The 17,449-nt window shown below is 36.2% G+C and overlaps 1 protein-coding gene across 1 annotated transcript; it reads right to left on the bottom strand.

The window, feature by feature from the left end:
- Nucleotides 1-1,606: 1,606 nt before the first annotated feature.
- Nucleotides 1,607-16,916, bottom strand: LOC121420204 (transmembrane protein 147-like). Its single transcript, XM_041614754.1, has 6 exons — nt 16,792-16,916; nt 6,635-6,704; nt 5,874-5,939; nt 3,922-4,143; nt 2,844-2,965; nt 1,607-1,850 (listed from the first exon to the last, which is right to left on the bottom strand). The coding sequence occupies exons 1-6, from the start codon at nt 16,866-16,868 to the stop codon at nt 1,715-1,717; spliced, it is 693 nt and encodes a 230-aa protein (XP_041470688.1). The 5' UTR covers nt 16,869-16,916; the 3' UTR covers nt 1,607-1,714.
- Nucleotides 16,917-17,449: the final 533 nt, after the last annotated feature.

The raw sequence follows: 17,449 nt of genomic DNA, 5'->3' as shown, positions 1-17,449 counted from the left end.
CATCTTTGATTATATATCTACATGGTTGAGGCTTCATCATCCATTAAGTATTGGTTTCGGTAATTCCTGTAGGCTTTGAACTAGGAAATGCGGCCTAGTCTACTGTGCAAACCCTTCACTCAAGCTAACGGGTCTGAATGCCCAGGCTACAGCCATTGAAACAGCAAGTTTGATATTCTGTTTCTGTTGAAGTAACTCCACTTGGGTACTCAGCAGAGCAGCTTTCTTTCGCATCAACGACAAGCTGGTATACAACCAATGAAAACAAATTTACACCCATATGTGCTTGTCTTGGGTGAAGACATGCTTCTTGACCAAAGTTGCAATTGGGGTCTGTGCCTGCAGACTAGAAGCACCCTATTCCAGTTGTCAACATGTCAACTATTGGTTGCCATGGTAGTGATGTTGTTTCTCACAGTGTAGTCTCACTCACAGGGTGAAGGTGATAAAATCAAAATGATCAACCTGGGTCCGGTAACATAAAGCTTAGTAATTGATCATGGAGTTGAATTTTACAATTGATCATACACAATAATCAATGCAATCAGCCCCACAATCAATCGCTAAAAAATATGTTACTACATGAGTGTTTTATGAAAGGGCTTGACGGCTGTTCAATCCGACATGTCTCATTTTATTAGACAGTTACCATAGGAACTGTGCTTCTCAGACAATCAAAATCACGGAAAGTTGTCAGATCTTACAACTTGTCAGACGAAAAAAGTGATGAAACGCTCCCCGGGCATGTATTATAAAGCTGCTAATAAGGCTGTTTATAAGTTAAATGATTTTACGAACTGGTGATCCTACCTTGTGTTTAATTATACATCTCTATCATACCTATGTAGCTGACCTAGCACCTAAGAAGATATTCCAGTTGTCAGGTAATGTACAACTTTATGAATAACTTTATGGAACTACCACCATGGCAACGTCATAAAAAGAGTTGCGATTGATCCGACCAACCTCCACTATGGATGGCCATCAACGCCACCATGTAAAATGCATGTTTGTTTTTAAAAAATCTTGAAATGATGTATATTCATCGTTTTCTTAAAGATCCAATGTGATTCTCTTTGTTTACCGAGGAGATCGAGCTAATTTCCTGTTCAAAAAACTGTGGTATGGATGGATTTCCATACAGCTGAGATTGATTGGATCAATCGTAACTCTTTGTAAGACAGGGCTCTGGCATGCCTTCCCATTGCTTTACACAAACCATAACACTCGGTATCTAGCTTATCACAGACCTGCCAACCTCTGGGAATGAAAAATTGTATTGTGATTTTAAAAAGTGTATTTTCCCCCATAAATTTCATGATAAAATGTGTGACGCACTTGCTCATTGTGGTGCGAAAGCTGCATGCAAGCTAGCAGGTGCACTGCTCTTACAGATGAAAAAAAAATTTAAACATGTGTATATCTCACCCTGGTTTCAACAAAATGATTGAAAAAAAACGAGTTACCTGAAATAACATTGATCTAATAACCATATTTGTGTAAGTTTTATGAAATAGAGACATATACTAATATAGAGATGATTTTCTCAATAAATTATGAATTTGTAAAAAAAATGTTTTTTAAAGAAAAAACGTACTGCCGTATTTTGGTTGCAAAAGCATATTAAATACGCCAAGAACGTACTGGTTGGCAGGTCTGTTATCAATGCTTTTGTAGTAAAATATACAATCAAAGAATATCTTAGATTAACTAATTATTTAGTATAATGATTAGCTGTTCCTTGTAGTCCAACGTAAAGCTGTAATGCTACAAAACCAACACTAAATGTAAAGAGTGACTTCGCAACGAGAAGGGTCCAGGAGCCAAGCCCTGCAGCATGGATCAAAATCCTGTAGGGAAACAACAAGAGGGAAATAATTGTAATTAGGATAAGTAAAAATTTGATGGAAAAACCATCACTAAATGAAGAATCCTATGCACAGGCAACAAATATTAATCAGAAAAAAATAGTACACAGATCCCAGGCCAATTGTAGTATGAAGAGTTTAGTTGCAAAAGGGGTTAGATCCACTTTGAACCATTCTGAGAAAATCATGTTTTTATTCTTATGCGAAACTAAATTGTCACGATACCCTCCCATGTGAACATAAAATTGGGTATAAAAGAAATCTGCCTGACTTCATATATTTTAAATACTTTTTTTCTCCAAAATTTACCTTTGTGGATCTAGCCCCTTTTGCAAACAAACTGATTTGGATCTAACCCCTTTAAAACAAAAAAGTGATTTTTCTTTGCCACTTTTGGTCACTTTTTAATGGGAATTTCAACTTTTCGTTAGTATCATAATATAGACGTACTAAAAAATCTATACACTGAGATAAAAACAAATGGATCTAAGTCCTTTTGCAAATGAGCTCTTTGTATGTGTAATTGATTGTCTTGATTCTGTAATTATACTTTTATGTGATCAATAAAAATTAAAAGAAAAAAGGATCGTGATCCCTTTGCAAAGGCGAAAAACAAGGTGAATTACATAGGGATAGACAGGAATTAAATAAGACAAAAAGATAGTGAAATGCACAAATTATCAACTAATAAAAAGAGCTAATAATAATGAGATAGGGTAGAGATCCCAATTGAAGTTTTCTACAAAGCAAGCTGAGTGTTCTTCAGTGCTCAAAACACCATATTACGTATTCTTCAGTGACATGAAGCATATAAGATGAAGCATTTTATATAGAAAAAAATTATCATTTTCCGTGCCTATAAAACTTGGTGGACACATGCTAAACATTACGAACATGCTTTATAGGTAATTTGTCACTTATTGCAGAAAACTGGAGATTCTAGGATAGGATTCCTCTATCATTAGCAATACTTACTCAATAACAAGAGGCTTGTAGGAACTTAGGGCCAGTAACGTCACTACAATAGGCTGTACAGACTTGTTTAGATCATGCCGACTCCAAAGCCATACTAAAGCGGCTGTCGATATGTGCTGCACCTGTTTGGATACAATCAGAATTCTAACATTTAACCTCTAATAAAACGATTCGATCTTCTCGAAAATGTTATTCAAAACAGAAGGGGATTTTGTGCAGGAGCTTAAGACACCATAAATACAATAAGTAAATAAGTATACATGGTTGCCAAGGTTTTCCTTTTATACAAGTATTCTCGACGTTATTAGTTTAAGACACATCTGTGTGTATTTTGAGGTTTGTCAGACGTGTATCAATCAGATATGATTATTTACGTCTGGGACCGACCTTTAACGTCACCATCCGAAAGACGTGACCAGGGCTCGAACCTCGGACCTCTACATCAATTTGTAACTTCCCCACAGCTTGGATTACAGGCGCACGCCACAATGCCCAGTGATGGCTTCAAATATGGTAGCAGGAAAACATTAAGTTTTCAGTTTTGAGGAGTACTACGTCAATCTGCAACATTGGATAAACTTTAACATGAAACTGGATTTTCCAGGGCTCTCCTTAAATATTATTTTCCAGGATTCTTTTATATTATTTCGGGGGCAAAATGGCCCCCAGCCCCTGTGTAATTTCCCCTGTATAATAGGAATAGACTTTGTGGGTGCGTCACGGACTAGTGGTTCTAACTCTCGCCTTTGAAACAGAGGGTTGTGGGTTCGAATCCCAGCCATGGCGTGTTTTCCTTCAGCAAGAAATTTATCCACACTGTGCAGCACTCGACCCAGGTAAGGTGAATGGGTACCCGGCAGGAGTAATTCCTTGCATGCACTGAGCACCAGTGATGGTAGCTCGAGCTAAAGCCAGGTTAATAATAGCAGCGCTTTGTATCCTCAGGCAAAAAGTGCTTTATAAATCCAGCTATTATTATTTGTCTTTTCTTCTACAGGTTATACATGTAAATTTAGTTAATGCTTTTGAACTGTTTGAAATTGATCACAAGTTTCTTGCGATGCCCCATCAGTCTTACCAGATTGACATTAGATTCCAGGCTGAGTTGTATATACTTCCAGTCAAACTCGGTTCCCCTAGCTCCGACCCACATGGGAACCACCCTCGTCATGATAAGCTCCGCCGTGGCCCATCCAACTCCCGCTACCAAGAACTTCAGCTCTCCCTTCGCCGAGATGCTGTTCAGGATGAAGTAGAACCCTATCAGGTCCCCAAGGTCAACTGTTGATTTCATAAATTCCTGTAACAAATAAATGATAAAATCATAATCATCATTGTACTTGATATCATCGGCATCCATTTGTCTTGAGGGATGCAGTGTAATGATAAAGTGGCTGTAGAGTTCCACTCACAAGCTAGTCTGGAGGCACAGACCCTGGTTTTCGCAATTCGCATAGTGCACAATGCAGAGTCTGAAGTAGTAAGACTAGATGCACTATGTTCTGTGGCTGGCTTATTGTGCACAGACAGAGCCTTTGGCGTCTAGTCTTCACTGCAGCCCTGTTTTGGTCAAAGTGGCATGAGTCGAGTCCAGACATAGAAGGTTTAGTGCTGAATCAAATGCTGCCCCTACCTTTCTCCTAGCTCCCTTGTTGGAAAGTTGAACATTTCATGTGGCTTTTGTTCTCTTAACAGCTACGTTTGCAGTTCTACCAACTCTATCATAATTGAAAGCCTACAGTAGCTTAGCCAGGGTAATATGAGAGTGCATTGAACACCTACACAAGGTGAATATGTGTGTTATATAAATACCCTGTATTATTTTATCATCAAAAGGTTTAGGTCAATGCCCTACTGCCTGATGTATTGCCTTATGATTGTAGTATTTCTCTTAAATATTATCTCATGCTCATGTCAGAATGTTCAACGTCTCTACATGTATATATTTTACCGATTATCAACCCATTAATTTACATCTGGCTTGCTTAAATACATAATCTCTATTCCCTGAGGAGCATTCCAGCAAATAAGTTGCTTAAATTGCTAAGCCAACCAGGAACCCACTTACCACCTAGTGGAGGGTGGCTAAATGTGAACTGACACCTTGCCAAATGATGCAAATGCCTCAGAGGGTTTTGAAGACATAATCTACCAATTACAAAGAGAATCAGAACCACTATACCATTACATTTTATCACGAGTCTCTCTGCACTCTACAATAATTATGAATCATATCCAACAAAAAGAAAACAGACTGGAGAAAGAACATTCACCGTTGCGTCCTCAATGGAATGGAACAAGCTCCCTCTCGCAATAAGACAATCCCCAACAATCAAGTCTTTTAAGAAGTCACTTAAAACTCTCTTGTTCTAGGCAATTGCCTTCATTTAATATGCCATTCTGATTTTTGTTTGTATTTTTTATATGTTAATTGAAATTGTGAGTGCTTTGGGCCATTTGGGAAAAGCGCGTTATAAATATTGAGTATAATTATTATTATTATTAAGGCTGGTTCAAGCAGAAAAGCAATTACATGCTCTGCATTTTAAGAAATCAGTTCTTCCCAGGCTTTCTTTTACCTCATTGTATTATTTTTAGGTTCCTGAATCATACAACTGAGATTTAGATTAACTAATCATTTTATAAAAAAAAAAATTGTATGTATTTTCAAGTTCTATCCTATTAGCAGTACATCCTTTACAGTCAGTCGGGCATCCACTCTCATTATGAATTTGACACCATTTGGATTTAACTCACACGCAGTAAAACCATGGTACATCAAGATTTATGACTAGCAGACGTTACATAATGCCAATGGAAAAGGCATTATTACCGTAGACGAGGCTTGGTCAAGTATTTCTCACTGATACACCAAGTTTGCTTTCCCCACAAAATGTCTGTTACAGGTATTTCGTGCTTTGTACAAAAACATGGGTCAACAAATAATAATAATAATACAATCCCCATGAATGCTGACACCCCGCTGACATTTAATAAATAAAATCTCTCAAAACTTGATGATTATCTTACCCCCATGATGTCTAAATGGTTGACTCCACCTTCTGACGTAGGAAAGAATGTTGCTAGGATCATCATCTATAACATGATAGGAAAAGGAGTTCAGTAAATTGACGTGTAAAAGGTACATTTTCTCCCCTCTCTTAATGCAAAGTCGTGGATGAAGATATACATATTTCTTTAAATTTGGCCTCCAAGAATAATTATAAAAAAAGAATTGAGAACTGATGTGTCAGATAATCATTGACGCAACTTATTGTATTACAACTGAGACATCACAAACAAAGGTATGAAAATATGAAATAATTATGGTTCCATGTAAATCCCCAAAAATAAGAAAAAGGAGAGGGGGACATGATATCATCAGCCTATCCATTGCATATTCATGAGGCACTGCAACTGTTTTAACAAGATTACCGGTATTCAGTGACTTTTTTATTCTTTATCAGACTTTATACCGAATGTTCAGTGTTTTGTTCGGTGACTCAGCTCTATACATTTTACTTAGATATCATTTTATCTGCCCAGAGTGAACCTTTAACTTTGAAGAGTTTGGGCTCTAATATATTCACTATCTCTTCAAGCGGTGAGTTTCTATCTATCAGTGTCAGTGTTTACTTGGGGGGATAAATGAGTATTTGAAAGATTCTCCATGGGAAATGTAACATCATTTTTATTGTAATTTGATCTTGATTTCTTCGCCCAAAACCGTTTTTATGAGACATTTTATATAATAAAGTACCAGTACATAGTATTTCACTATGAATGAATACCTTGCATAGCTGAGTGAAGAGGTATGCTGTCCCCGCTTGAACACATTTCCAGAATGCACTGTATTCTGACCTGAAATACAAGATTTAAAAATTGATAAAGAAATCAAATAATAACTGGATTTCATTTCAAAAAGGTGCTTTGAGGATACAAAGTGCAGCTAGTTACCCCAGCTTGAGCTACATGTACTTTGAGCGGCGCTCAGTGCATTTACTATCCTGCTAGGTACCCATTCACCTCACTTGGGTATAGTGCAGCAGTGTGTGGATACAATTTATTTGCTGAATGAAAGCAAAAAAAGGTACCCTTTTGTTGTAAAGCTTCCTATATACGAACTTCAACTGAGACTAGATCTAGGCGATGATACAACTGCTGGTAAAAACTGAGCAATTTTTGTTTACAAACATCAAAAAAAAATTTGGTAACAATGTGGAAGAATAATAGCCTATAGGAAACAAGATGGTGGCATAAACATCGGGCGAGTCTCCCTCGTCTTTTCATATTTTTCTCATTTTTTGATAAATTTTTGTTTAAAAATGAAATTGATAGAGTATGTCAGAAATGAATTTGTATCCCATTTACATGATTCAGGACTAGATCTTCTTCTATAAGGAAAGCAGAAATGTTGGGGGCAAATGTTTCAGGTTTTGGGGCAGGGTTGTAATAAAAAATGTTTTTTAATAAAAAAAACAAAACGTTTTTTATTGTTTTAAAACGTTTTAAATCGTTTTAAAACGTTTTTTTCCAAAGAATGATGCAATTTTCTGTAAATCAATTAAACTTTACACTAAATATAGTATGATTTAAGCTCTTGATGTTTTGAATAAGAGATGACCACAATTCTGTTAATGAATTTCCAACAGAAGAGTTCATATTTCCCCCAAATCACTAAATCATGGAAATTGAATGCCTACAAAAAAAAGAACACTTTTTAAGTAATTCGACATTTTATTCCTAATACATGAACATAGAGACATGTAGTCTCGAGGTATACTGAGTCTTGTCAATCGAGGGGGGAGAAGAATTTGCACAATGGAAGAAATTGACATACATGGGGTTTCAAAGCTTAATTTCATAACCAGTAAATCAATATGCTTTTATTTCAATTGAATCACTTATACCAATTTTAGTGCATGAAATACAAATTCAATTCAAATCTATAAATAAAGCCCTTGAACTACCTTTTTTTTATAATTCAAGAATTATGATCAAATATATTTAAAAACAATCAGTAGGCTTATAGAATGTTTATTTAACCCTAATAAGACTGGGAGGGGGCGCATTCAGCCCCCCCCTCGTCATTTTTTTTGTGATAAATCCACTGCTCAATTTTTTTTACCGCGTCACTCACAGACTTTCCTTTTTCGAGTCTCACGCAACATTTGAGACCAAAATTGCAACCCCCTGGTATGCGGTTCTGAAATTATGCAACATTTTGTAAGTGCATGCAGACCAAAAAATGCTCAAAATGTGAATTTGTGTACAAATCTAATGCAATAGTGTTTTTAGCCATAATTCATAAATGTGCCATTATTTTTCCTTTTACTGATTAAAATCAATTAATTTCACCTTGTTTATGGTCAAAATATAGTCCCTGACTATTTCCATTGAAAAAAACAATAAAATACATCAGAAAAAAATGTGATGAACATTTGATCAGATTCCTATAAAGAGCCTGTAAACCAAAAATGATAATTTCAGGGGCATTGTTTAGTTAATAAGAGCAAACTTTTGATATTATGCATAAATTAGCAATGAGATTTATGCAAAATTTGATTTATAGTTTTTTTTAGATTATGCCATGGGTAATGCGTGTGTCAATTTTTGTTGTGATCCCGCGATCGACGGCCCAGATCATAGGGCCCCCCCTCTCAGTCTTCTTAGGAAACGAAATAGCCCAGTCTATTTATGTTACTGGTAATGTTTTTTTTTTATACATTTTTATATTTATGTACGGATTTTTAAAACTTTCTTATTACTAATAGAATTTTTTGACAATTTTCCAATCATTAACAAGTAAAAATAATGATACAAATTTTGGCAAGAACTCACATTGGGTTTATACATGAAATCAATTTTTAAGCAATTCAGGATCTGTTAATATGCACTTGTGGTGTATATCATATATGTAACTGCATACCCATGCATACATCCCAAAATAGTTTTGAACGATATGGCATGGCCCTGTCATGTTTATGGATTTTATCATAGACATTTTTAGGGGGCCATTAAGCTCCCCTGGAATTGTTAGAGTTACGGTTCGCTAGCTGATTATCTTATACTGTTGAAAGTACTTTTCTTCATCTTTATGAAGTGCAAAGTTATACCAACTTTTGTGTGTACCTCAAGAGTATGATGTCAGGTTTACAGAATTTGTAAAATATTATTGTGCTTGTGTAACACTTCCATTTAACTCAAGTACTTCTATTACATGTACATGTATTTTAGCTTATTTTAATAGCGTTTCTTTACCTGTCCAAAAAATGAGAATATTCTTAATATGGATTGATGGGCACAATTGAACAGGGAGAAGAGGAACATGACAAAGCAATGGAGAAAGAATGAATAAAGGGGAGAGAAAGGAGTGGTGTTGAAAAAGAGTTTTAGTTAGAAGAAAAAAAATACACCACTTCAGAAATGATAGTATAAAAAAAATCACATCCATGCAAATTTATAACACACAAGTCTATGCGGTGTTTTAAAACATCGTTTTTTTTGTAAAAAAAACCAGGTGTTTTAAAACGCGTTTTAAAACATGTTTTGAAACACACCGTTTAAAACGCGCCAACCCTGTTTTGGGGTGATAGTCAGTGACCCTGATCGATAAACGATGGAGATACTAGACTCTCGCTCTCAGACTAAGTTAGATCTGACTTTTTTTTCAGAAAAAAAACTGTCAGAATGTCACATTCACAATTCAACTACAATTTTTTTTTTACATTTTGATCGCAGGGACTTTTTTAGACCAAAAGCTTCGATCTCTGCTGGTTGTTCCGCTGAACTCCGTCTCCGTTGGCTCCACTCACCAAATACAGAGACCAAGGTTCCAGCTCGATCTGTACAGGGACTCAATGGACATATGTTTGTGTATTAAGTTTGGATAAAACAGGGGAGTGAAGTTGTGCGACAGCCAAAGAATTAGAAGGTCACTGTTTTTCCACTTTTAACTTTATTTCTCCCTGTTTTGGTGCATTCAGGCCAAAACAGAATGATAATCTTTATTTTGATTTTTGGTACGGTTCTTTTTATATATTTTTATGAAATAAAGGCGAAAATCGATGAGCACCGTTGGGTAAATGGTGGCTGCACGATACTTTAGTGAGCCGTCTGTGTAAGAGGTCAAGGAGAAAAAAAATGTTTAAAAACTCCTCGAAACAGACGGCCGCCAGCGCCAGCTATTAATTTAGAGCAGCCATTCTCAATTACTTTTTTGGAAGCGCCACATTTCTTGTTGAGAATCTGTAATGCTCCACAATCCATTACGCAATATCAGCGGAGGGGGTCCAGAGGCCCCTGATGGGGGTCGAGGGGGCAGAGCCCCCAGAAGTTTTGGAATATGAGGCCTTTTAAATTGCCCATGCAGAGGTGCTGCAATTAATATCAACAGAAGAAATACAAATGCCAACAAACTACACAATATTAATATTAAATGAAAAATGACCAGTGACTTTTTCACAACATACCAATGATACCACTAGTTCAGACTGTTCTGCACCAGATCTATTGGCTGAAGCAAGTGGCGTAATGGGTAAAAAAAATCAAGAGGGCTAGATATGGCAGCTGAAGTAAAAATATTGAACTTTTCAATACAAAGATATATATTTTGACATAATATTAAGATAATTCCACTCTTTCCCTTTCTTTTTCTTTCCCTTTCTCCTTTTTTTTCTTGGCTGTGAAACACTTGGGGGCCCCCAATCACCGCCCCCATCTGTACCCCAGTGGCTAAAGTTACGTTCCCCGATTTTGCAAGGGCTGAAAATTAGGCGTTACACTGCACTAGCGCCCCAAACTGCCCCTCTTTCTCTACAACTCACGTGCAGTATCATTCATTCAGTTCGTCTTTAGCAAGAGTGCATGCAGACAATCACGGCAAGCAATACATCTGAGCATAGGGTCATTCCATGCCAATTCACCCAATGAAAGTGCAATTTTGCACCCGACCCTCTCGGAATTCGTTGTAAATTGGTATACATAAAATTCACCATGGCCCAAGCACAAAACAAAAAAAATTAGTCAAATCGGTCCATCGGTTCTCGCGCTACAGCCCGCCCTTTTCTCCTTGTTTTGACAAAAATGGGTGTGACCTTCAACTTTCAATGGCCATTGTGTTGTAACGTGTTGACCAATTTTCACGAAACTGGTACCATTTAGTAGGAAATTCAGAGAGGAATCCAAAACATGCATCAAATAATGTATTGGAGCGATTTATAAGGTCATGACCCTTGACCTATTCTTTGACCTTGAATTTGACCCCCGGACAAATAATTTTTTGACTTGATTTTCGTGTATGTTAATTATTTGTATGATATTGACAAAATATGTTAAAACCAATGATGATATTTTATTTCTTCACCTTTAAAAACTCTTCCAAAGATATCATGAAATTTCACTCTAGTCCCACATACTGATATTCATGTTAGTAAAGTGTTCACCAGTTACATGATTTCTTCCAATCTTTAATTCACAGTATGCAAACAGATGATAAGAAATTAAGCTCATCAGTTCACAAATGAAACATTAAACATTTATGCTCATGAATAGGTATCTGTTTAGGCATTTTTATGTTCAGCAATATATATCATATATGTATATTAGGGATCCTTAAATAAGCATATACTCAACAATTTGATGATAAAAGTACCGGGTAAACACTTTACTAAGAAGAATATATACATATATGATATATATTGCTGAACATCAAAATGCCTAAACAGATACCTACTCATGAGCATAAATGTTTAATGTTTCATTTGTGAACTGATGAGCTTAATTTCTTATCATGTGTTTGCATACTGTGACTTAAAGATTGGAAGAAATCATGTAACTGGTGAACACTTTACTAACATGAATATCAGTATGTGGGACTAGAGTGAAATTTCATGGTATCTTTGGAAGAGTTTTTAAAGGTGAAGAAATAAAATATCATCATTGGTTTTAACATATTTTGTCAATATCATACAAATAATTAACATACACGAAAATCAAGTCAAAAAATTATTTGTCCGGGGGTCAAATTCAAGGTCAAAGAATAGGTCAAGGGTCACGACCTTATAAATCGCTCCAATACATTATTTGATGCATGTTTTGGATTCCTCTCTGAATTTCCTATTAAATAGTACCACTTTCGTGAAAATTGGTCAACACGTTATGATGCAATGGCCATTGAAAGTTGAAGGTCACGCCCATTTTTGTCAAAACAAGGAGAAAAGGGCGGGCTGTAGCGCGAGAACCGACGGACCGATTTGAATAATTTTTCTGTTTTGTGCTTGGGCCATGTTGAATTTAATGTTTACCAATTTACAACAAATTCTGAGATGGTCGGGTGCAACCACTGGGTGAATCCAGATGGAATGACCCCATACATATATTTCACTTTTACAACTTCGGATTTTAATCGGCTCCGGAAACAAGGTTTCTGCTTGTTATGTCTCAAATTCATAATCTATTATGATCAGGATGTTCTTTAAATATCACATTATTTGATGTTTAACTCTTAACCAAAACTTATACTCTGGAAATGCAAAATTTATCGCCGTTGAAATAGAAATCCTACAAACGGGGTTTTCATATCACTTATGTGGCACATAAACTTTGTAAGAATAAATAAAAAGGAGAACACCATCGATCTTCCATAATAGGGGTTATCGAGTGCTAAATTGGACAAAATTAGAGGAAATCAATTAGCAATTAAGTGTCAAGTAAAGAGTTTTTGTTTTCTCTTTGTATTAAAATGATCACCAAAACCTTATTTCCAGGTTACTGGTAGATACATTTTTATTTCCCCAATTTTTCCTTATTTTTACTTTTTTCATACCAACTCCCAAGCGCCACTCCGCAAGGCTCGGTGCGCCACAAGTGGCGCGCGCGCCACCATTTGAGAATCCCTGATTTAGATTTTAGGACTTCATGATGACTATTTCAATTCAAATTCAACTTCAACTTGATTATTTGATGAATTGAAAAATCACATAAAAATAATATTAAGTACCGGTACGGTAGTCCAAATCGGGGATGAGCTGTGATTCTAACTAGTAGTAGTGCTAACACTAACAGTAAGTAACAAGTCAACAGTATAACCATAGCTCTAGCTATTAACAGAAGGAGATCTGACTCTCTCAAACGCTTTGCCCCATGCGCGGCACCGCTAATCCCCTCTCAGCAGGGTCCCTCACGGCGCATTACAGAGGCCGCTCGTAAATCAGATAAGGAAAGTTGATCGACGCGATCAACAGCTCGGGTTTGCGCTTGCGCAGTAGTGTTTTCACCCATAATGCATTTCACATCGGCTTCACGAATTTTATGCAAACATGGCGGCTCACAATTTCGAACGTCGTGATTTCGAAGACGAAAATCTGGTTTTGGAACCAGCTGAATGCAGGCCTGACCAGATTTCACAAAAAGAAATACGGGACAATCGACAAAGTACGCTGCATGAGCGGATCGACCGAGCCAGGTCTAAAAAAAAAGATCAACAAAGGAGGCTACACGGTGTTCGACTTGGGGAAAAATGTACAGAATTGGAAGGTGGGGGGGGGGGGGTGAACGAAAGAATGAAGGAGGGAATGAAAAGGCGAAAGAAAAGAGTTGAATTGAGAACGGATAGAAAGAAAAAAATGAAGGGGAAAATGAAGGAAAAAATAAAGAAAAAAAGGAATGTTAGAATAAAATGATGAAAGATAGAATAAAAGAAAAAACGTTTCCGTCATTATTTGAAATGAATTTAGAAGGAAAGAAAAAGAAAAGAAGGAAGGGAAGATGTGTGAAAGAAAACATAAGGGAGAGAAATAAAAGAAACAAGAAAAAGGATGAGGAAAGAAAGAACGAATAAAAGAAAAATGCTTCCTTTATTCTTTGAAAGAAAGACGGGACAATCAACAAAAAAGATCAAAAAAGATACACAATGTTAGACATGTGAAAAATATAAAGAATTGAAAGGGAGGGTAAATGAAGGAGAGAAAGAAAAGACAAAAGAAAAGGAAAAAGGAAAGGAAAAATGAACTGAAGGGGAAAATGAAAAGAAAAACATTAAAGAAAATTAGAATAAAAGAAGGATGAAAGAAAGAATAAGAGAGAAAAAAGGTTTCCGTCATTCTTTGAAATGAATATAGAAAGACAAAAAAAGAAAGGAAGGGAAGATGAATAGATGTGTGGAAGACAAAATAAAGAAGAGAAAGGAAAAAAGAAAGTGAGAAAGAAAAAGGGGAGGAAAGAAAGAATGAAGGAAAGAAATATTTTCCTTCATTCTTTGGAAGAAAGAAACAAACAAAGAAAGAAGAAAATAGGAAGGGAGGAAGGAAGGGAAAGAAAATTATAAGGGAAAAGAATTGGAGGGAAAAATAAAATAAAGAATGAAAGAAAGGAGGAAAGAGAGGGAGGAAAGAATGAAGAGATGAGAGAATGACAAAAAGAGAAAATAATGGAAGGAGAGAACGAAAAAGGGGAGAGGAAGTGAGAAGGAAGCAAAGAAAAGTTTAAGGAAAGAAAGAATGAATTCAGGAAATAAGGAATGGAAATTTGATAAAGAAAAGTAACAGAAAGAAGGAAAGAAAGACAAATGAACAGAGAGAGAGAAAGGTTCAGGAAAAAAAGATCGGAAATAAAGATAGATGGAACAAAAAAGGGCAAGCAGGAAGGATATAAGGATGAACAAAGAATGATACAAAAGAAAAAGGAAAAAAGTTCAAACTTCAAGCAAACAAAAAAATCAAGTCATCTAACAAAAATCATAATGAAGTTTGGTGTTTTTAATATATTTTCAGAATTTTGAAAAACTAACATTATTTAGAAATGAGTAAAATTTTAAAGTGAAACATTGTCAAACTTAAAAATCAGATGAAACAGCGGCATCATACACAACAAGACTCAAAACGAAAGCTGAAACAACAAGATCTAGTTATGAAAACTAAATAATTTGTTCCACCGATTACATCTCCAAATTAGTTTCATTGTTATCTCTGCTCGTCATCTGTTGGTTATTTGATGAAAAAAATCACCACTTTTAAATGCATTAACTACATTTTGTTCAATATTCTTAAATACGGGACAAAAAGGCGTCCCGGGAAGGGTTTGTCGGGACGCCGGGACAAAGGAGAAAAATATGGGACAATCCCGGGAAATACGGAGCGTCTGGTCACCCTGGGAGGGAGGGAAATAAAGAAAAAAGGACACAAATTAGAAGGAAAAAATATAATAAAGAATGAAAAAAAGGATGAAAGAGAGGGATGAAAAAATTAAGGAGAGAATTTTAAAAAAGAAAATAATGGAAGGATCGAGAAAGAATGAAAAGAAAAGGGAGAAGGAAGCAAAGAAAAGTGGAAAGAAAAAATGAAGGAAAAAAGGAAATTTAAAATAGGACAGAGAGTAAGACAAACAAGGAAAGAAAGAAAAATGAACAGAGAGAGAAGATCAGGAAAGAAAGATAGGATGGAATAAAAAAAAAGGGCAAAGAGGAAGGATAGAATGATGCCAGAAAAAGGATATGAAAGAAAGAAAGAAAAAAGTACAATCTTAAACATACAAAAAATCTAATCTAACAAAAATCATAATGATATTCGGTGTTTCTTAATATATCTAGAACAGAAATAGAATGTTTTAGAAATGAGGGGGGGGGGGGTCAGGTGTCCGGACACTTTATATTTTGGAAGCCTTTTTTTTCTTTAGATTAAACTAAAGATATGAATTCAATAATTGTAATCATCTTTTATTTTGTTCTCTAAAATAATTTTAAATCATGATTATTTTTGGTCCTAAAAATTGTAAAACTTCGCTTGTAATTTTTTCCAAATGACTTTGTAACTTAAAATGAATCGTCCTGACATAGAACTGGGTATACTTCTTTGTGGTCCCAAACATGTTGTTTTTAATTTCTTTATTATGTAGAATAACAATTTTTATACTTTGTTCTCCTTTTTACTGGTTTGTAAATTAAATCTGTTCGCTCCGCGGCCCCTGCTATTTTCCAAAAACGATACAGAGACAAGAGCTTAGCGAGCACGGCTCCCGTCATTCATTACACTCACTTTCAACTATACACAAATGGGAATGTGTGGGGAACCGGAGGGTACTCCACGATGCGACAATCGCCAGAGAAATGCCCCGCAGATTCGTCGTTATATTATCGATTCTATTGTACTCTCGCAAATGATCTTGGCATGAAAATTTAGCTCAAAATATGCTCTTTCATCTTATTATAATTTCTAAAACAGGTACGGGTAGGAAAAGATTTAACCATGGAAGAAAAACAGACATACTGAAAATTACCAATCTCCAACTTCCTCCGTTTGTAATTTTGTTGAGTCAATTCAGATTGCAACGTATTTGGTATGTATGCAAAGGGGATCATCTCAGAAGTTCAACCATACATAAAAGACGTACATCAGGAATCCGTACGAAGAGATATGGATGTTAGAACAGCAAGTCGTGTTTCAATTTTGAAAAAAAAACTGAGCTCGGGGGAAGTTATGTGGGAGAACGTTGTTTACGGCGGTGCCTCGCAGGGTCCTTCAAAAAATCTCTGACCTCAGATTTTACGAGGGGGCTTATCGCGTTATGTAAGCGTGCTCTAACTTTGGCCTGGCGGCTCGCCGATTGATGTTAGATATTGTTCCTTCGCCCGAAGGAAGCAATAACAAAGGATTAACAGAGGAATTGGAAGATGGTTCTCCTTCTCTGTTAGCTCCATGGTATAACAGCAACAGTAGAGCCGCACGCACAAGCGAGTGTGCCCTCTTCACACCAAAGCCGCGCCGCATCGCCAGGCGCAGGCATCGGTCTTGTCAGCGCCACTACCGCAGTCGCGTAGGGCAGGGATTGGCTAGAGCAACCGGGTAAGCGAGATTGTGATTCGGCCTTCCCTAAAAAAATATTTTAGCAATAAATCACAAGCCTACAACTCCCATAATAGTCAAGAAATTTGAAACAGTATGAGGCAACTTACAATCCTGAACACTTGTAAACTATGAAGTATGGAATATAGGCAAGAGCCACACAATTTCCAAAATGAAAAAGTGTCATTTTGTACGATCGCACGAAATAGCTGTAGTCACACTGAAGTGGTGCGCATGTGCAGATCAATTATGGTGTCGCCCGTGCACTTTAAAATGGTAAAAAAAAAATAATTAAAAAATACAAATCTCTCAACATATTGATTCATAGTCATACTTATTTCATTGTAATATTATGCCTGATATTTTTCTTGGATTTCAATGTTTTTAATATAAAATTTTAAAGAACCTTTTGGTTATTCTCAAGGCAAACTCCCATACCCATGGCGACAGAGCTTTTTCACTTGTGGCTCATACACCAGTGGAATTCACATCCTCTTAGCCTCTCTCAGTTCCTTTAAAGTAGCACTTAAGACATATCTCTTCCGAAAATAGTATCCTTCCAACAGTTTATGTCCGTAGTTAAGCTGGTAGTTCAGTTATTTAAGGTAGTTACGTTGGATGTTGAGTTATTTCAGGTACTAGAAGTTAATTTGGATACTAGAATAGTTCAGTTTATTAAAGGGGAAGTTCCCCCTGAAGAAGACTTTGTTGTAAAAATAGCAGAGAAAATAGTAAAAAAATATTGGTGAAGGTTTGAGGAAAATCTGT

The sequence above is a fragment of the Lytechinus variegatus genome, chromosome 8, assembly GCF_018143015.1.
Source record: "Lytechinus variegatus isolate NC3 chromosome 8, Lvar_3.0, whole genome shotgun sequence".
NCBI classification, from domain to species: domain Eukaryota; kingdom Metazoa; phylum Echinodermata; class Echinoidea; order Temnopleuroida; family Toxopneustidae; genus Lytechinus; species Lytechinus variegatus.
The sequence above is the reverse complement of the archived record's forward strand: the minus strand, read 5'-3'. Positions and strand labels throughout refer to the sequence as shown.

Excerpts from the sequence above, each read along its gene's own strand:
- LOC121420204 (XM_041614754.1), bottom strand. The coding sequence starts at position 16,868 with ATGACACTTTTTCATTTTGGAAATTGTGTGGCTCTTGCCTATATTCCA. Across the intron at positions 4,144-5,873 it reads ACCATTTAGACATCATGGGG|GAATTTATGAAATCAACAGT; the intron begins GTAAGATAATCA and ends TATTTGTTACAG. Across the intron at positions 1,851-2,843 it reads TACAAGCCTCTTGTTATTGA|GATTTTGATCCATGCTGCAG; the intron begins GTAAGTATTGCT and ends GTTTCCCTACAG.